The sequence below is a fragment of the Protomyctophum parallelum genome, assembly GCF_964188405.1.
Source record: "Protomyctophum parallelum genome assembly, chromosome: 18".
Lineage (NCBI taxonomy): Eukaryota > Metazoa > Chordata > Actinopteri > Myctophiformes > Myctophidae > Protomyctophum > Protomyctophum parallelum.
In genome coordinates this window covers 27,040,425-27,061,950 of record NC_139716.1, presented here as the reverse complement: position 1 = coordinate 27,061,950, position 21,526 = coordinate 27,040,425, and the positions used below count along the sequence as shown (strand labels likewise).

The 21,526-nt window shown below is 45.4% G+C and overlaps 1 protein-coding gene across 1 annotated transcript in view; it reads right to left on the bottom strand.

Annotated features, from left to right (window-relative positions):
* pea15 (proliferation and apoptosis adaptor protein 15) overlaps nt 1-21,526 on the bottom strand; it is a 72,199-nt gene that overhangs the window by 7,876 nt on the left and 42,797 nt on the right. The window contains exons 2-3 of the mRNA XM_083789297.1: nt 1,828-2,002; nt 1,083-1,238 (exon numbers count right to left, since the gene is read on the bottom strand). Coding sequence (XP_083645423.1) covers nt 1,083-1,238; nt 1,828-1,999 — 328 coding nt within the window. The 5' untranslated portion in view covers nt 2,000-2,002. The remainder of the gene's footprint in view (nt 1-1,082; nt 1,239-1,827; nt 2,003-21,526) is intronic.

The window sequence follows — 21,526 nt, the reverse complement described above, 5'->3', positions numbered from 1 at the left end:
ATTTGCATATCGTTTATTTTCAAGTGGCCGAAAGTGGTTAATGCATTGTAGTAATAATCCAAATCTACAAACTAACTAGTAACTAGATGTATAGTGGAGTGTAGTGAAATTACAGAAATGTTGTACTTAGGTATTTGAGTAAATGCACTTAGTTACTTTACACCAGTGGTTTTCGACCAGTGGTCCTTGAGGGGGTTCCAGGTGGTGCCCAGCTATAATGATTTGAGTTGAGTCTTAATGTCATCAAATGGTGGTCCGTATAGATCACACGCTGAATAGATAATGGACCTCGATTGATATGAAAAAAGGTCGATAAAACACTGCTTTACGCCACGGCACGTCATCACACACCAGATCAGTGGCCTTGTGGTTAGAGTGTCTGCCCTGGGACTGGGAGGCTGGGGTTCAATCCCCGGCTGGGTCATACCAAAGACTCTGAAAAATGGGACCCTGCAGTGCCTCCCTGCTTGACACTCAGCATCAAGGGTTGGACTTACTTACTTACAAGTAAGACGCGCAAACGCGGGAAGCGAACGCAGCTCGTGTGTGTGTGTGTGTGTGTGTGTGTGTGTGTGTGTGTGTGTGTGTGTGTGTGTGTGTGTGTGTGTGTGTGTGTGTGTGTGTGTGTGTGTGTGTGTGCTACAGCTGCGCCCTGTGTGTGTGTGTGTGTGTGCTACAGCTGCGCCCTCTGGTGGCGGGCGGGTGGTGTCACAGCGGGACAGACACACACACACACACACACACACATACACAGACATGAGCAGCAGGGTCTCATAGTAAGTGGCTCACTGCGTTCGCAACTACATCATTAGCATCACCTATGCTTTCTATGGCATAGGCAGGATCCGCCAGGAGAAACTGTGCGCAGCTGCTGGACATGAGACTAATTAATTAGAGGTGCAACAAAGGTGCAGACGATCAGAAATCAGCAGAGAGTGATCGACGTTTGCGCTACTCTATGCCAAATTGAAGTGGAGACCCAGACTTTTTTTCTCCCTGGAAATAAAAACGTCTGGGTTTCCGAGGCTACTACGTCATCACACAACAGGAAGAGCAAGCAGAGAGTGGACACGCGGACACACCTTTGTATTTCTTGGCCGAGGGGATGCGTGTGAGCTTGGTGTCGATCTCCTCGTCCTCCGAGATCTTCAGCACGGTGGTGCGGTATTCGATCACCCTCGTCAGCAGGTCTGGCCGCCGCGAGATCTCAAAGATGTGCTCGATGTACGACAGGTTATCTGTGGGGGGCAACGATGTGTTTTTTTATACTGTGATATGTGGAATGCACGGGTGCTAATAATACCCAACCATGCAAAAAAGATAACTTTATATTTGAAATCTGATCATTTCTATAATTTACAATTTAGGCATTTAGCAGACGCTCTTGATCCAGAGCGACTTACATTTAAGCAAAAACAAAAGCATGGCATACATCACATATATAAAAAGTAGTCTCTCTCTCTCTCTCTCTCTCTCTCTCTCTCTCAATGGAGCTTTATTGGCATGAGGAGAAAAAAACCTTTCCATTGGCAAAAGTGGAACAAAACAATCAAGTTAAAACAATGTATATGTACAAATAAATATTGAATATAAATAGGAATAAAATAAAGGCGTAAACAGAGCTGTGTTACATTAACACTTTGCGTAATAGTAATACTATCTTGTGAAAACTATTAAAAAAAAGATTGTGCATTTTCTGTCAGAGATAGTTCCATAGCTTGGTAGACTTTTGAAAGTTGACAGCAGTATTTCAGTGTTTTGCATCTCTCTCTCTCTCTCTCTCTCTGTGTCTCTCTCTCTCTCTCTCTCTCTCTCTCTCTCTCTCACCGTGGGCCAGCTTGTCGTTGTTCTCCAGGTAGTTGAACCACTCCTTGGAGGAGGTGATGTTGTTGCTCTGGTCCTCTGGGATGTCCTCCTTGCAGGCCGACTTGAGCTGCTCCAGGTCCTCGTTGGTGATGTTCTCCGACAGGTCGCTGAGCATGGAGCCGTACTCCGCCATGGTCTGCTCGGGAGGGGAGAGGAGGAGAGGAGAGGAGAGGAGAGGAGAGGAGAGGAGAGGAGAGGAGAGGAGAGGAGAGGAGAGGAGAGGAGGGGAGGGGAGAGGAGGAGAGGAGAGGAGAGGAGAGGAGAGGTAGGAGGGGAGAAGGAGGAGGGGTTAATGATGTATGTTCACAAATCTCATGTTTTCAGTGGCACTCTGTCTCTTTAAGAGCAGCCACAATCTCCCCTGTCTCCCTCTTGTGGTTACATTAAAAAGTGGTCTGACATGGGTGCCAGTTGCCAGTCTCGCTGTGACAAATTAATCTACAGACCAGATCACTATGAAAACATGCAAAAACCTGTCAGTCAGGCCATCCGTCACGCCTCCATATATGGCTGTCAGTCCGTCACGCCTCATGGGATCAAAGCTGATCCCATGCCAAAGCGCCAGCGCTCGCCCAGCAGTCTGCCGTCACCCAGGCGGATGCGTGCACACGCGCCCATCTGCTCCAGCAGTACGACCTCCACAGTCTCTCACGGAGGAGACTCCCACCGCCAAGTGCCACCGCCGTCTGGCCATGGCAAGACCTCATCAAACCCTGTACACTCAAAGACACTATGCCCCCCACTGCCCCCCTTTATAGATCTCCATAGACATTCCATGTTGATCTGACCTCACCCAGGCGGATGCGGATACACACCCTCGGGGCGTCTTGGTATAGATGTAAGCACACGTGTACGTATAGAAAATATAGCAGCGTGTGTGTGTGTGTGCACATACACTGGGTGCAAGGATGCCAGAGTCACTGTCTGTCTCTATCACCCCCCCCACACACACACACACACACACGACACACCCTGGGAATATCTGCACAGTGTGACAATGTTAGTGTGCCTAGCAGTACATCAGTTCACTGTGTGTGTGTGTGTGTGTGTGTGTGTGTGTGTGTGTGTGTGTGTGTGTGTGTGTGTGTGTGTGTGTGTGTGTGTGTGTGTGTCCTCTTCCCCCCTCAAGTCTTGTTGCAGATAAACGCTTGAGATCTCCGTGAATACTGACCTATATAATAGAGCTGTCATTACCGTGAGCTACCACCAGAGGGAGCCCCTTAACACAGTAGTAGAGATTAGACTAGGGTGAGTGCGCTACTAGCCTACTATACAGTTGTTTGGCTCACACTTTTTTTGCCTTGAGCTACTTTCAAAATGATAAATGACCAACTGAACAAGATCTACCCACTGAAGAAATATTATCCCATTGCTGAAATAATAGCTTACCTGATGGGGCTTTGGAATAGGAACGGGGGCTCTCGGCTCTGTAGTTATAGTTACATAACTTTTTAATATTCTCTAATTGTGTAGACCTCTTGTGAATTAATTAATGCAAGTGTTCAACAATAATTTTACTCCTGAGAGCCTTACAATGAAACCAAATGGGACCCGTGTACGGGCCCCTTTTGGTTTCATGTTTACACTCGCAAGAGTTAAAGATGTACAACTTCGTAGACGTCGTCTGATTATTCCTATACACGTCCATCATTTAGCTGGGGACCACATGGAACCCCCTAAAGCAGCTGGGGACCACCTGGAACCCCCTAAAGCAGGGCTGGGGACCACCTGGAACCCCCTAAAGCAGCTGCATGGGGACCACCTGGAACCCCCTAAAGCAGGGCTTGGGACCACCTGGAACCCCCTAAAGCAGGGCTGGGGACCACCTGGAACCCCCTAAAGCAGCTGGGGACCACCTGGAACCCCCTAAAGCAGGGCTGGGGACCACCTGGAACCCCCTAAAGCAGCTGGGGACCACCTGGAACCCCCTAAAGCAGGGCTGGGGACCACCTGGAACCCCCTAAAGCAGGGCTGGGGACCACCTGGAACCCCCTAAAGCAGCTGGGGACCACCTGGAACCCCCTAAAGCAGGGCTGGGGACCACCTGGAACCCCCTAAAGCAGGGCTGGGGACCACCTGGAACCCCCTAAAGCAGGGGTGGGGACCACCTGGAACCCCCTAAAGCAGGGCTGGGGACCACCTGGAACCCCCTAAAGCAGGGCTGGGGACCACCTGGAACCCCCTAAAGCAGGGCTTGGGACCACCTGGAACCCCCTAAAGCAGGGCTGGGGACCACCTGGAACCCCCTAAAGCAGGGCTGGGGACCACCTAGAACCCCCTAAAGCAGGGCTGGGGACCACCTGGAACCCCCTAAAGCAGGGGTGGGCAACTTTGACGATGGTGACGGCCAATATATTTCCACACTCAGTCCAGAGGGCCACGGTGCATATTACTGTCATAGCAAAAATAGCCGATCTACAAGCTCAAAATGCGTTTTGAGTAGAGTAGATCAGCTATTTTTGCTATATTTAAATTGAAAACCTGAATAATCTTTTGCTATTTTTGAATTGGAATCCTCAAAAGTAACCTTTTTATTGAATTTCAAATGCATTTAGTTATGTTATGTTATGTTATGTTAAGTTATGTTAACTTTATGAACTGTTAACATAACTACATTGGACACAAAAAGACAATCACATTTTAATACTAGTCATGAAGTAAGTAAAGCGGGTTTGGAATTGTAACAGCTGAAATCAACACTATTTCAGTATTCTGATATTAACATGCGGGCCGCATTAAGTGAAGGTGGGGACCGCATGTGGCCCCCGGGCCGCCAGTTGCCCACCCCTGCCCTAAAAGGATCACTGGTTGAAATCAGAAATCCTGTGTGCAAAGTTGCGACATTTTGGCCTGAGGGTGGCGCTAGAGTTAAGACCATGGTCACCATTCGAGTCAGTTTGGGTCAATTTGCACACACTGTCAAGAGTTCACAGAACACAAAAGAGGATTTTGTTGCGCGGGACAATTGTTGGTCTCTTACAGTATCTTAACCTCATCTTATGTGAAGAAGACTAATGCAAGTTTCACACAGCCTTAATAACAAAGCATTTTTACAGGCTGGTAAAAGGCGTGGTACGTACGTACGTGCGTGCGGGTGTGTGCACTATAGCAAGAATTGTGAGTGTGTGTGTGTGCGTGTGTGTGTGTGTGTGTGTGTGCGTCCGTGATTGCGTCTTATTAATGCATGGAAATGTGTGTCTGGGATTTTGGGAGACACTGACTGTGTCACACTGTGCGTCCAGACCAGTATCATACTGTATGTGTCAGTGTCATCGTATACTGTCTGTTGCAAAGTATGTTTGTGCCTTTTGTGAACGCGACTCCACATGTGAATTTAGTTTTTTAGATCCTTATTAAATGTATTTATCTGGGTGTGCGTGTGTGTGCGTGTGTGTGCACATTATGTCAGCGCTAAATGTCACATTCATCTTCTATTCTCAGTCTCAACTTAAAGCGGATCAACACAAAGCATGCATGGCGTGGGAGAGAGCAGTGATATGCTACTCAATGACCGAATACAACGGGGGACTCTGGGAAGCCCTGTGTGTGTGTGTGTGCGTGTGTGTGTGTGTGTGTGTGTGTGTGTGTGTGTGTGTGTGTGTGTCTGTGTGTGCGTGTGTGTGTGTGTGTGTGTGCGTGTGTGTGTGTGTGTCTGTGTGTGCGTGTGTGTGTGTGTGCATGCGTGCCTCCACTCTGGGCCCGTGTCACCGCCCTGTTTTGCAATACAATGGACCGGCACTGCTTTTGTGTACTCTGTGAAAACATTAAGCCACGGCTGCCTTGGTGGGGTAGAGTAGCTACATTTGGCGTGCCTATACTCCCCTCCACCACGCGTGCACGTGCACACACACACACACACACACACACACACACACACACACACACACACACACACACACACACACACACACACACACACACACACACACACACACACACACACACACACACACACACACACACACACACACACACACACACACACACACACACACACACCAAAGGTTCTGTCCGTTTCGTTGCATTTTGTCTGTGTTATGACATACACTGTACATGCACATTTTTGCAAGGATAAGTTAAATTCTCCGTCTCTTTCTCTCTCGCTCTCTCTCCCCTCCACCCCATTCTTTCTCTTTCGGGGACGAGCCTGACACTGCATCCGCATAGAGAGAGCCACTGTCTTGCACATTCTCACGAACACAAACATGCCTTTGTCTGCTGCGCTCCTCTGTCCCTGCCTGCCTGCCTGCGTGCGTGCGCGCGCGTGTGTGTGTGTGTGTGTGTGTGTGTGTGGGGGGGGGGGGGGGGGGGGGGGGGGCTCGTGCATGTGTGGGAGAGACACAGAGAGGCAGAGACGGAGAGAGAGTATGTGTGTGTGTGTGTGCGCGCGCACGCTCATGACCATTTGTGGGGGCACTTCACTTGAGCATCTTTCTGCATGTGTGATGATATTTATAAGCACTTGTCTACAAGTGTGTATAAAGGCCTATTCATATAGACAGTTACTCCAGTTTTAGGTGATAAGGTGACCACAGAAAACTATACCATGTGACGTCGTGCCCCAGTGATAAGCGAGTCAAGCGACTCACCCAAGCACATCTCTCTGTTCTTACCGATCACCGGTTCAGTGGCCAGCCTATCGCCTAAAACTGTGAGTAGGAATAGTTGGGGTGCGTATATCATTAAGTCCTATAGAGGGTATGCGCGTGACATCACCATCAAACCCGGAAGTTATGCAGGAATGCCTATACTGAGTGGCAAAAAACTACTTTCTGGCCTTGACAGCCCATACATCCACACAGAAAAGTCCTATCTGATTGCATTAATAAACAACATTAGACAATGTTACTTTGCCTGTTGCTTTGCCACTCGATGTGCCATTCACTTTAAGCATGCGCATACAGTATACCCTCTATTCATACTCCGGTTCACGTGATAAGGCGACCTTAGTAAAAAACAAGAGAGATGTGTTTGGGTGAGCGGTGAAGCGCTTAGCTTACCACCGCGGCGTGACGTCATGTTGTAGTCCTCGGTGGTCACCTTGTCACCTAAAAAAACTACGAATAGGCCTATAGTCTGCCTGTACGTCCTATACTCCTCCCGCCCAACACTCCCGGTGGCGCTGACAGTCCGTAGGAGCATACCTGCAGTGACAAATATCACCCTGCCCGCCCGTATGAGCTTGTAGATCTGCTATTTTTCAATAGCTAAAGTAGAACATAATGCTTAGTTAAAACACCAAAAGGGGTTGGTTCCCTTAACAGACGTTGGACAAGTCACCAAGTATACCGCCGAGTATAACCCATTATTTGACCAGGGTTAAGATCCACTTGAATGCTGTCAGACATGAAGTAATGACTCGTGTAGCCCGTCGGACATGTGCATCTTTCCCTGTCGATCGTGTATTATCACCGTGTGTTTATGTGTGTGTGTGTGTGTGTGTGTGTGTGTGTGTGTGTGTGTGTGTGTGTGTGTGTGTGTGTGTGTGTGCGTGCGTGCGTGCGTGCGTGTGCAGAGGCTAAAAGGATGCCAGAGTCCCCCTCTCTGGCTGTGACTAAACTGCCCCCTCCTCCCCTCGCCCCCCCCCATTCTGTCACTATAGATGCTTGCAGCATTCAGTCCAGCAGGCTTTCAGCCTCTCTTAGACAAGTGCCACTGTTCTCTCTCTCTCTCTCTCTCTCTCTCTCTCTCTGCACAGAGATGAATTTTGAATGTTGCTGGACGAGTGTGAGTACAATGTTTGTGACCAGTTTAATGTACCCAACCTGCCATGCTGTGTTGACTGTTGATGAGCAGAGTTGACTTTGACAGAAAAATGTAGATTTTAGTTTTAGGGCTCTATTTTTGCCAGTGCCTTACCCCTAATCCCCCTAGTAAACGGCTTTGCCATTTGTTTTACTATTTTTAAAAACATTTTTGAATAGTTCAAATAGTAAAAAGAAAGGCAAAGAAGAGCATGAATACAGTATATCAATCAGTGTCTCCTCTATATGGCTGACCTTGTGTCGAGATAACAGGACACAAAAGGCAACGTGCACACGCACGCGCACACACACACACACACACACACACACACACACACACACACACAGAGAGAGAGAGAGCTTCTACTACAGGCTGTCATTGTGCGTGTAATTGTTGTACAAACACAATATTGACTCTTCCACCGCGGGTCCTCAGCTGAACCTAATTAACCACTTAGTGGGGCTCTGTTTCTGTGTGTGCATGCATGAAGTGAGTGGCAAATGGAGTGGCAAAGTGAGTTTAACGTCTTTTAACGTTGTTTAATATAATGTGATAGGACTTTTCTGTTTGGATGTATATGGGCCGTGAAGGCCCATTTCTTGCCTATACACTCAGTAGGCGTTCCCCACATAACTTCCGGAACCGATGACATAGCCTAGCCCCGGACCGGGGCTTACGCACCTGACGCCATGAACGTCCGGTCCGTCCGTCCACCTCCATTAGAGTGCTGCACTTCCACATTTCGCCAGTAGGTGTAGTGGCATCTTCAACGTTGGATAGCCTTACTGGGGGGGCTTGGTATAGCCATGCATGGCCTCTCTATAGACTATATACCACTGTTTCCCAAACAGCTTCACCAACAACCAACCAAACCTCATTCAGCCTTCAACGCCGCAATGCCGTTGTCATGGAAACGGTTCTGGCTTTGCCTTTTCGGTGTGGAAACGGTTACCTAGATACAGACAGAGCCCCCCCCCCTTCACGCACACACGCACGCACGCACACACACAACACACACTCGCACACACACACACGCACACATGTACACTTACACACAGAATTAAACGCTGCTGGAGTTCATCATAGAGACAAGCATTTATGTGTCACTATGGCAACCACACTACAGGGATGGAGGATAATAAAAAAAAAAATCTCATGCAATGTCTCTCTTTTAGTGACTGAATCTCTCTCTATATATATTCACTACTATCTCCAAAATAGGACTTAAAGGACCACTTCAACACTTTTCAACCTATATTCATATAATAGGTCCTCACTAATAATCATGAAGAAATGGCGAATTCTTGTTCTACTGGCTGTGGGCAGTTCAGAAACCGTCTTCCAGTGACATCATCGATGGAGAATACAAGCTAATATAAACTGCAGGCTTTCTAGTCCTGAAAAGTTGCAATGCAAAAATGGAAGCCATCATTCTCACGATAAAAAATATCTGCCTAATGATGATGTCACTGGAAGACGGTTTCTAAACTGCCCACAGCCTTCCTATGAGACACAGACTGAGTAGAAGAAAATCGTGCCATTTTATCATTATTATTAGTGAGGACCTATTATATGAAGATAGGTTGAAAAGTGGTGAAGTAGTCCTTTAAGTGATTATTATTTATAATGTATTATTGCAAGTTTGGGAATACAGAGAGAGAGAGGGAGAGAGGGAGTGAGAGAGAGAGAGAGAGAGAGAGAGTGAGAGAGAGAGAGCTCAGAGGGAGGTGACCATAGGGCATGAGAACCCTCTCTGTCTCTCTCTCTCTCTCTCTCTCTCTCTCTCTCTCTCTCTCTCTCTCTCTCTCTCATTGCTGCATTGAAGTGTATGATTGAACTTTCCATGCTCTATATATTGTTTGGAATTGTTTTAAGATGTTGTAGTATAATAAAAAGCAAAGTAACTATAGGGAACAAAAAACACAATAAATCGTAATATTGAATCAAATCACAATATAACTAGAAAAAGTGCCCTTCTGGGCACAGGTCTCCACCAGGAGGATAGGAATATTTAGGAGTAATATAAACATGTTTTTTGTTTGTTTGTTCCAATCTTTGCCAATCAGGATGGAATATGGGAAATGGTGCAGATCCGTGTTGATGGCACGCATGCACAATCCACCTGTTGGTGGCGCTATAACAGGGCAATGTGAAATGGGTGGGCTATATTCCTCAGCCTAGTAGGAAAGTGCGTGAAAGATTTCACGTGAAATTGCACGCTGCGTTCATGATTTGAGGTTTTTTGTTCAAAACAGGCCAATCCTGCAAAATTTGAAAGCCAATGTTAAGCCAATTAGGATGGAGTATGAAATATCAGACACATCCGTCTTGAGCACATGACTATGGAGATACTGTGTAACGATTTGCGGGATTTTTGGACAAAATCTGTTGTTTTGCACAAAGCGGCCTCCTGGTGGCGCTATAACAGGCCGTTCTGGAAATTTTGGGGCAGAGGTTCATCGTTGGCATCCAGGGAGTGTGTGTGCAAAATGTGGCATCGACCGGGTTAACGGTGGCCGAGATTAGCTTGTCACGGACGGACGGACGGACACACGGACGGACGGATGGAGTGCAAAACATACTCTCTCCCCATGCCTTCGGCCTGGTGGAGACAATTAAGAATTATTGCGATAAAGTCGAATCGGCACCCTATAGGTGTCGATGTAGAGGGTATGAGCGTGACATCATCATCATACCCGGAAGTTAGGCGGGAATGTACTGAGTGGCAAAAACGACTTTCTGGCCTTGACATAAAATCCAGACAGAAAGGTCCTCTTTGATTGCACTAAATTACTGGACGGGAACCCCTTTTGGTGTTAGCATTATATTATGCTTTAGCTATTGAAAAATAGCAGATCTACAAGCTCATAGGCGCGCTTACAAGCTTGTAGGTCTGCTATTTTTGAAAAATCGAAGAACGACTGACTTTTTGACAGGCGTGCTTTTTCAGGAAACTGTCAGGATGTACAGTAGAAGACATTTTCAGAATCTGATCTCAGGTCAAAGGCATAAGAGTAGTGAGTTATTCACCGACCACATACAGTACAGCATGCATGCATAGATTCAGTATACACTAACTATTACGCATAAATACAACAGGCAGAACATCCCTGAACGCACGCACACATGCACGCACACATGCACACACACACACACACACACACACACACACACACACACACACACACACACACACACACACACACACACACACACACACACACACACACACACACACACACACACACACACACACACACACAGAGATTCATTCATTGAGATAGCTTTAGAGAATTATGTCTAAATGGGTTAAACAACATTAAATTAACTTTGTAGCTCACTTTGCCACTTGATCTGCCATTCAGCATGCGCCAGTGTTGATCCATTCAGCATGCGCCAGTGTTGATCTGCCATTCAGCATGCGCCAGTGTTGATTCATTCAGTGTTGATCCATTCAGCATGCGCCAGTGTTGATCTGCCATTCAGCATGTGCCAGTGTTGATTCATTCAGTGTTGATCCATTCAGCATGCGCCAGTGTTGATCTGCCATTCAGCATGCGCCAGTGTTGATCTGCCATTCAGCATGCGCCAGTGTTGATCTGCCATTCAGCATGCGCCAGTGTTGATTCATTCAGTGTTGATCCATTCAGCATGCGCCAGTGTTGATTCATTCAGTGTTGATCCATTCAGCATGCGCCAGTGTTGATCTGCCATTCAGCATGCGCCAGTGTTGATTTATTCAGTGTTGATCCATTCAGCATGCGCCAGTGTTGATTCATTCAGTGTTGATCCATTCAGCATGCGCCAGTGTTGATTCATTCAGTGTTGATCCATTCAGCATGCGCCAGTGTTGATTCCGTCGACTAATAATAATGACAAAAAGTGCTCGTCGACTATCTTTTTTCACTGACGAAAAAAATGGAAACTAATTGAAAACTAATATATGACTAAAACTAAGGCCTCTTTTAGACGGCGACCATCTCCATATAACACGTCAAAGTCCCGTTGCGTTCTCATTTTTTTGGACCATTTACATGAGAACGCACACTTGAATGAACACGCTACAAAGTGCATGCATATATATGCCAGGTCGCTAGGTGGCGCGTGTCCTTGTGGGGTCCGTGTGACGCAGCGCTTATATAAACCATATACATAAGTCACACATGCGTAGAATTACTTCCGTTCTTCTTCTACACAGAAAGTAAACAAACGTCGCGTCCTCATCACACCTCCAGCAAACCGGACTATCCGACATGGTTGTTGTTGTTCGTTTCCCCTAGCAACTGACGCATGCCTATGACACCATGTAAAAACGTAGGACACGGGGCGAGCCGACCAGAGCTGACGTAAGCCATGATGTCACAAGTTTTGCGGATCCACCGTTTTGCCTGTTTATATGGAGACCATAGGAAACGGCGATCTAAAAGATTTCCACTCTGGGAGGTGGTTTCACTTCGTTGCGTTTTCACCTCCTGTGAACACGGTTCTCGTCTAAATGACAGCAGCAAACGATACTTTATTTTGCCGTTTTTTATGAACACCATCCTTGTGTAAATAGCACCTAAGACTAAATATATTGACAATTTCGTCAATAAATAAAAACTAGACTAAAAAGGAAGGGACTAGTGGACAAGAGATCCATGCAGCAGATCTAAAAGGCAAGTCATTTTATGCTTGGTTGCATGCTGAAAATAGTCGATCTAGCTGACTGTGGCTCAGGAGGTAGAGCAGGTCGTCCAATGATCCATGGGTCGGCGGTTCGAGTCCCGGCTCCTCCTGTCTACATGTCGAAGTGTCCTTGGGCAAGACACTGAACCCCCAATTGCTCCCGATGTGCTGGTTCGTACCTTGCATGGCTTCCGCCGCAATCGGTGTATGCTTGGGTGAATGTAATGCACAATCTATGTAAATGCACCATTTGTCCAATACAAGCACACAATGTGTTGCGCTTGTAGATCGGCTATTTTCAGCCAGTGTAAAATTACGACGGCATCAAGGCCCACCAAAATAAATCAACTGTAGATTTAGTCGACTAAACTCTTATGATATTTAGTCGAGTAAAACTAGACTAACACTAAAACATTCCAGGTGATTAAAATGTGACTAAAACTAAATGAAAACTATTCAAGAGACTATGTCAAAGACTAAATCAAAATTTGCTGCCAAAACCAAACACTGGCATGCGCATAACCCTCTTATCGTATATCGAATCGGGAGGTAAGTGGATCGTTCACTCACACTCCTTCACCAGATTTCCTGGGCCCTTAATTCCCCTGCAGGCTTTTTCTTTTGAAACCAAGAAACGCCTGCATGGGTTCCGGAGGCTATAGTCACTCTGTGACTATTTAACTGAATCACTTAATCTATTTCAATAAACCACTAAATCTATTTCTCCAAATCCGTAAATCCATTTCACTAATTATCTAAAGCTATGTCAATGAATGAATCTCTCTGTGTGTGTGCGTGTGTGCGTGCGTGTGTGTGTGTGTGTGTGTGTGTGTGTGTGCGTGCATACGTGCAGGAATGTTCTGCCTGTTGTATTTATGCGTAATAGTTATAGTGTATACTGAATCTATGCATGCATGCTGTGTATGTGGTCGGTGAATAACTCACTACTCTTATGCCTTTGACCTGAGATCAGATTCTGAAAATGTCTTCTACATCCTGACAGTTTTCTGGAAAAGCTATGTTTCTATGTCAGTCGTTCTTCGACTTTAAAAAAATACCAGACCTACAAGCTCATAGCGGTGGCGCGCTATGAGCTTGTAGGTCTGGTATTTTTCAATAGCTAAAGCATAACATAATGCTTTAGCCCATTTTGGGTTCCCGCCCCAAAATGGGTTAAATTATTTAGTCTGAGTCTAACCCTAAACCTAACCTATCCCAACCTTTTAATCAATTGTTTTTTTTTAAGATTTTTTTTTTACTTTTTGCCTTCATTGATAGATGTATAGGTAGACAGGAAACAGGGAGAGAGATGGGGGGGAGAAAGACACACGGTAAAGTTTGTCAAGATCGGGACTCGAACCCGCGGCACACTGTCACGCTATAGGTTACCAGCCAAGGTGCCAGGACGGTCCCGCTAAGCCGGCCCAGGCCTCTTTTCCCCAATTGTAAGTCAACCATTTCCCTTGTGAGGAGGACCAAAATGGTCCTAGTAGTACAGGTGCACGCACGCACACGCACACGCACACACACACACACACACACACACACACACACACACACACACACACACACACACACACACACACACACACACACACACACACACACACACACACATTTTTTGAAAAATCGAAGAACGACTGACATTTTTTAAATCTGATCTCAGGTCAGAATGGGATAATAAGACCAGTGTGTGTCCAGTGGAAACCTCGTATGAATCTGATCTCAGGTCAGAATGGGTTCAAAACATCTTTGAAGCGGAGCTCGGCAGCGTGCGAGGAGCAGTTTTATTTCTTCAGAAGTCAATCCCTGCTGCACCACAACCAGCTCAACGAGGGCAGAGAAACCCAAAGCTTTCTACATACCGTAGCAGCATCAACAGCTTGAAAGCAAGTCCATTTCATCCATTGAGACTGGAGAACAAATTCTACATGTATTCTAAAATCATGACAGTTTTCTGAATGATGTTTTATATCATTGGTTCTCTAAAAAACAAAGGACCCCAAAATGTTTATGTATAGGCTAATTGGCCCCATCTGAAAATATGTTGTTCCAGGGACTCCCCAGAAGCAAAGACACTGTAGTTTTTCATTTTTTTTTAACTTCGCTGTGAAAGAATATTATTATTCAATGATTTGCACACGTTTTTACAAAAATCTACAAGCTGAGGTGAGGAGGGGATTATGAGTGGCCTTTCCATTTGACAATATTATTAAAATATTCATAATGACAAGCAATTATAAAAAGCCTATTTTTAATTTCCTTCGTGCAGGATGGCGAGATAACAGAGATAGAGCAAAGTCGCAAGGCAGGAATCAAACCGGGGTCCAACACAATAACAGTGGTTTTCAACCTGTGGTCCGGGGACCACCGGTGGTCCTTAAGGGGGCTCCAGGTGGTCCCCATGCTAAATGATGGAGAGATGGTAACCAAAATGGACCCTTACAGATCTTTAACTCTTGAGAGCGTAAAACAAAACCAAATGGGCCCATAAGTGTCCATTTGAGTTGAATGATTGTTACACATCTGCATTACAAGAAGACTCCACAATTAGAATGTACAAGAATTGTTATTTTGATCAACTTTTGCCTGTCATCTCTACAACAAAATATTTTAAGTTGTAGGACTGAGAGGCCAAATCTCATGGTGGGTCCGTGGCTCAAATGCCAAATAAATAATGGTTGTTGATATGAAAAGGGTTGAAAACCACAAAAAAACAATAACAACAACAGGTTGAGCCATCATGGCACTGCGAAAAGCCACAATCTGTATGTTGTATAATGTCCTCTCCCTAAAACATGAGTCTTTTCAGGTGAGAGAAAGATGAAGCAGGGATTCGGGGACCCCCACTAACTACATTGCCTATTGTATACAATTGTGCTGCATGTTATTAAAGGGACACTTCACCCTTTTTTGCAATGACGTTTAGAAGATTTAGAACACTCTTTATGTGTAATATGTGGTTTTAGATATTTTAGCAGTGTCCATGATGTCACAGACACTGGTCTCACTTCCTTCCTGGACTACTCAGCAAGACAGCTCTCCCCCTATCCACAAGGAGGAGCAGTGCATTAAAGCATTATGGGAATTGTAATCTTGTAAACGTCATTGACATATATTTTTTTGCAAAAAGGGTAAAGCCTGCTATTCACAGGGAATATTCAGTGCATGCCAGCCAGCTGTGGCCTCTTGCTGGGATTCGATCGCACACAAGCACGCTTGCATGCATGCACACACGCACGCATGCACGCACACAATGTGACTGCAACGTTATGATATCATTGTGGTCGGGTGGAAACCCCCAAAGCGGTTACTTTTCAGGATTCAAATTCCCGAAATAACGTCAGATCTGCAAGCTGAAAACGCGTCACACCGACGCAATGCGTTTTGATCTTGAAGATCAGCTGTGCTGCTCGCTATACGTTTTGTGTGACACACCATGTATAGTATGAACAAGTATGGCGTTAATTTACAGAAGACACACAAAGAGTTAAAATATGGAGATAAGAGGTTTTTCCGTGCATGCCTGGCCGTGTTGCAGGCGTTGTTAACCTCGCTCCCCGCCAGCGAGCGTTTTCAGTGATTTGAGTGATTTGGAAAACCCCCCGGTCCGCCCCGGTAACAAGATGTGCACATGCACACGCACTGCAGTGAACGGGACACGCGACAGGCCAACAGCACACACACCAAGGCCCGCCCCCGCTCGATCATGATTGGTGGAAGGCCCCTCTCTATCCTGATTGGATGAAGGCTGGGCCACCAGCCAAAAACGAAACCTAAGGTTTATTTGACCCTATAGGGGTTAACTGGGGACGGGGAGGAACCCCTTATATGGTCAGCACACTATAGTAGGGAGGATTATCACAACAAAACAAAACAAAAAAGTGATATTTGAATGTGTGAAATCACTGAATGTGAAATCACTGAATATACCTTTAAAGGACCAGTGCACCCATTTTCAACCTATCTTCATATAATTGGTCCACTCCTCACTAATGTTCATTATGATATGGTACCATTATTTTAAAGATGGAGTGCCGTGATTTGTCCCCCCCCCCCCTAACATACGACCATCAGGTACTATTATGATTATACTAGGAGGAAGAATTTCTCAGAAAGTGTTAACATTATGTGTTTATGTAGCCACACACACCAGTACATTGAGCATACCTGGTTTTGACCTTAGCACCACCCACCTGAACTTAAGCCTCGCCCCAGCTGTTAACAATAATAATAATAATAATAATAATAATAATGGAGGAGGGGTTAGGTTAGGGTAATGATGTCACTAAAGTGGTGTATTTTCGATTGGGTCTTTTGACTCAAAGGCCTCACTCACACCTCCACATCTAGCATACAACATTGTTGCATGCTAGATGTAAACAAAGGGCAAGTGTTATGGCCGCCCCAATGCATTTCCAATGGACTGCCCCCCTCCCCCTCATACAACAAGAATGTTGTGTCAAACCATGTGACTCCCATTGGAAATGAATTGCAAGCTTGCATCAGTCAACAAGTCTCATGTATCAGCTATACAACAATCTGTTGTGCAGGTGTAAGTGAAGCCAAAGGCTTTCAGCGATCAGGAAGAAACCAAAAATACACCGGGAACGGGAAGACATATTTGAATATAACCACACCTGGGGGTCTAATAGAGTAATGTTAACTTCATAGACACACACACACAACAGCTGTCGAGCCTTCAGAAATCCAACATTTCAAATGTTTGATTTTGATTTTGATTAAAGTGAGAACAATGGATTCCACCTGCCATTATATGTGACCAGATTTGACTGAGAGCCTGCCATTGCGCAAACTCCAGCTTTTCAGCAGAGGAGAAAAACAAAACAACAAATGTTTTATCCAAAATGAGTTAATAGCACAGGCAGACTCTTCACATAATAGAGCATGTCTAAAATAAGTGTCAGAGCTGAAATAGACATGTAAATAAGAAATAAATGCTTAAACATGTAGCTAGGTCAGGGGTCTGCAACCCAAGATGTTGAAAGAGCCATTTTCGACCATATAATTTCAAAATATAAATTCAAAATCTATCTTCTGTGGTCTCTAACATTACACCTAGCTGCTAGGTGTAATGTTAGAGACCACAGAAGTGAACCTTTCGAGCCTGTTTTCTCAACTCGCTGTTTCTCTACAAGACATTACTCTATAAGCCATGTCTCCAAAAAAATGCAAAGGCAGCCCCTCAGTCAAATCTGTTCACATATCATGCTAACATTCCAGGAATAGAAAGCCTATCAGCTTGAATTCCCCATCGCTGAGGTCACTCAGCGATGGGGAATGTATGTAAGACTGAGAGTGCTCTGAGCAAAATAAATTTCATTGTATTTATACTCTGTATCACATGACAAATAAACCTGAACCTGAACCTATAGAGGCTTGGTAGGGTTTCTGAACTGTCCACAGCCCCCCTCCTCCTCCTCCTCCTCCTCCTCCTCCTCCTCCTCCTCGGAGAAATTATTACGGATCGGTTGTAAATGGGTGAAGTGAAGTCGTCCTTTAACGATGCGCAGCATGCACGTGTGAGCTTAATCTTGCCCTAAATGTGATTTCATATAAGATGCCGATGCATGTTCCTATAAGAAGAATGTTATTCAACGCACACACGATCCAAAGTAGGTCAGTGTGTGTGTGTGTGTGTGTGTGTGTGTGTGTGCGTGTGTGTGCGTGCGTGTGTGTGTGTGTGCGTGTGTGTGCGTGTGTGTGTGCGTACAGTATGAGCGTGTGTGAGTGGCATGCATACCATTCGTCATGCATGGGGATTTTCTTTATTCGGAAAGGCGGAGTGGGGGAAAAAAAGCTAGCTCCCTCCGTGGCGTTTAGTTTCAAGCCCTGATTTATATGTCACGTGCTGTGAAAATATAACAGATCTACAAGCTCACAACGACGCATCGTGTAGCTCCCTATTTCAAACACAAGATTACTATTACTAATCATCAATAATATACAACTGATATTATTGTCTATATGATTCCATATATTGTATGGAACCAGCTTTATTGTCACATCACGTGATTACATGTGTAAAAAGAGTTGGTAGAAATAGTCTGGTTCTGTTTCCGTGCAAAGCTCTCAATATTGCAGTTTGTCGCTGATGGCCGGGTGGAAAACTTGAAAAGTTGATGTGCAAAACGATTCCATGTTTTTCTTATACATGTTTTAGGGATGTCCGATATTTTTGCCGATATCCGATACCCCGATATTGTCCAACAACTCCTAATTTGAACGCTGCATAAATAATGGACCTTAATTGATTTGAAAAGGGGTAAAAGCCACTGCTGTATATGGGCTAATGTGCAAGTTGCATGCACCTTGATTGAGGTTACTGTATTATGGTTTTTCTTCTCTTCACATGAACTTCCATGTGGGTTGATAATACTGTATAGCCTATACGCATTAAGCGAGTGTGGGCGCACAGAGGTCGTGGCCAGAAGGGCACAGAGGGTAAACATGATGAAGAGCACGCACGCGTGACTGTTGTTGAACGTGTGGGCGCATGTAGGCCTACAGTATGTGCACGGAGGTCACCGTGCACGCTGCAGTAATGAATACCATAGCACCTGTATTCCTTTGTTTGCATCATGTCCTGTTTTTGTTTTTTGTTTTATACATAAACTCTTATAGTGTGGATATAATTAACGCAATATTACACGAGAGGGTGTGGGTTAACGTGATTATTGCCACGACAGGGATGCGGTCAGGAACGAGACGACGTCGAGTTCCGCAAGCATCACTGAAGTGGCAATAATCACGTTAAACCACACCCTCAAGTGTAATATTGCAATTATACAACAGCTACCCTTAAAACTAAGAAAATCACTGAAAAATTATATTCTTTAAATGACAGATGTAGTCACTACGACCACAAATGTCCCAAGAAACTATAGCTAGCCTAGCCACCGAGTTTGCTAGCGCCCTGGGAGAACAGAGCAGCTGAATTATTTGTTTCGATTATAGGTGGTGAATGGTGCTGGTTTAACCCACGGCTAGAAGGCTGTTTCAACCAATCAGATTGAGATTGCTGCCTCGAAACGACCTGTGGTATAATATTGTATATATCTTGGCGTTTGGCTCTGCTACTTTTCCCCTAGATATAGATGCACTATAACAACCACACCCATCGAGAACAGAATTAATAGCGGAGCACATACCGGTGGTGCTGGGGTGGCGGTGGGAGCAAAACCGCACATAAGAACAGGCCAGGAACGCATACGGAGGAGGGAACGCAGAAAGAACACAGACTTAGGTCAGGTGAGCTTAAATAACCCCGGCAATTGGCCAGCTGACTACGCGTCTTACGTAGTGCCGTTGTAAGCATCCGTACACCACATGCTGTATAAGCGCAGTGTGTGACCTCTCGAATGTATATAGCTGCCTGAACTAACATCACAAGCTATATTTACAACAAGTAAAATGGTAAAATTGTGCATTTATATAATAGCGCCTTTCTCAGTTTCTCTAAACCGTGCACTTGACAATGGGAATCCACGTTCCACGCCAATTCACACATTGTTTTGAGGAAAACCATGCACGCTCCAAACAAATGCTATGTCCCACGTTGAAAAGTGAAAATAGCTTATAGCTTGCCTTTAATTTAAAAAGATGAATTTAGCCTGGCTATAGTAGACATGCCCCCAAAATAGTGACTCCGGGGTTGAACATTTCCTAACTAGATCTCAACATAGTTTGACATAATGAAATTGGCACAGCTGTCTTTGGGACGCGGCTGCGTTCCTGAATTAATTGCACAAGAATCTGGGGCCGAGGAACGTCTCAACCCTCCTGTCTATGGACCGTCCCTCCCTGACCTATTAAAAGCCTGCGATACGTTTCAGTATTCACGCCGCCCACAACAACAACAACAACAACAACACAATGTTTTTCAAGCGCGGCTTCCTCAGCTCTCGCAAACACCAAACAGATCCAGCGACGCTGATGATGCATAATTCATGACACTGACTTAACTAATGGCTAATGGCGAGGCACTTTGTATAGGGCTGGCCGCTAATAACCGCGTTTCAAACAGTACATAATCAGCCTCAATGAATGAGGCGATTTTCTGAATATATATATTAAAAACAAACATTAACATGTTGTTAATGCATTCCCAGGATCTGCAGGGCTGAGGTAAAGCGTGGCAGATATTTAACATGCACAGCCACAAATGCCTGTTCAACCACCCCCCCCCCCCCCCCCACACACACACACACACGCTCACACACACACACGCGCGCGCACATACCAGCTGTCCCTATAGTAATGCGTCACTTTATGCCATGCCCTATTGCAGTGCCAATCTCTCTCTCTCTGTCTCTCTTCTCTCTGTCCAATTGCTGCAGGATTAAACATGACCCTCGGCCTCGCCATTAAAAGCAATATGTTCCCTGACTTCATGGTCATCCCTGACCTCCGACCCTCAGGGTTATTGGAAAAAAAAATAGACAGAGAGAAAGTCAGGGGCAGAGAGAGACAGTCAGAGACAGAGAGAGACAGTCAGAGACAGAGAGAGACAGTCAGAGACAGAGAGAAAGTCAGGGACAGAGAGAGACAGTCAGAGACAGAGAGAGACAGTCAGAGACAGAGAGAGACAGTCAGAGACAGAGAGAAAGTCAGGGACAGAGAGAGACAGTCAGAGACAGAGAGAGACAGTCAGAGACAGAGACAAAAAGACAGACAGAAGAGAAACAGACACAAACTGACAGAGAGAGAGAGCTCAAAGGAGGAGAGTGTTGGTGGAGAAAGGAAAGAGGCGGTTGGGATGGATGGAATGGAGGGATGGATGGCATGCTGAGCGAGATATTTGTACTTTTGTATATTTGTACGTATCGGATGTTGAGCACAATTCCTTTAACGGTAAGACAGAAGAGGTGGCCAAGTTCAAAGGAAGAGATGGATGTGGGGAGAGAGACAGACAGACAGACAGACAGACAGACAGACAGACAGACAGACAGACAGACAGACAGACAGACAGACAGACAGACAGACAGACAGACAGACAGACAGATAATGACATGGAGTGGGGTATGGAAAAAATATACAGTATTAAGGCACTGGGAGGAGTATCGGATTAACATTCAACTCCTGCAGTGCAGACATTACAATCCTCAGTGTTAGTTTAAACTCTGGTATAGTGTAAATATTGACCCAAATGAAATGCTCAGAGTTGAACTTACACCGAATACCTTACTGTGTGGAGTGAGGTGTGGTATTTAGTTCAAATGAAATG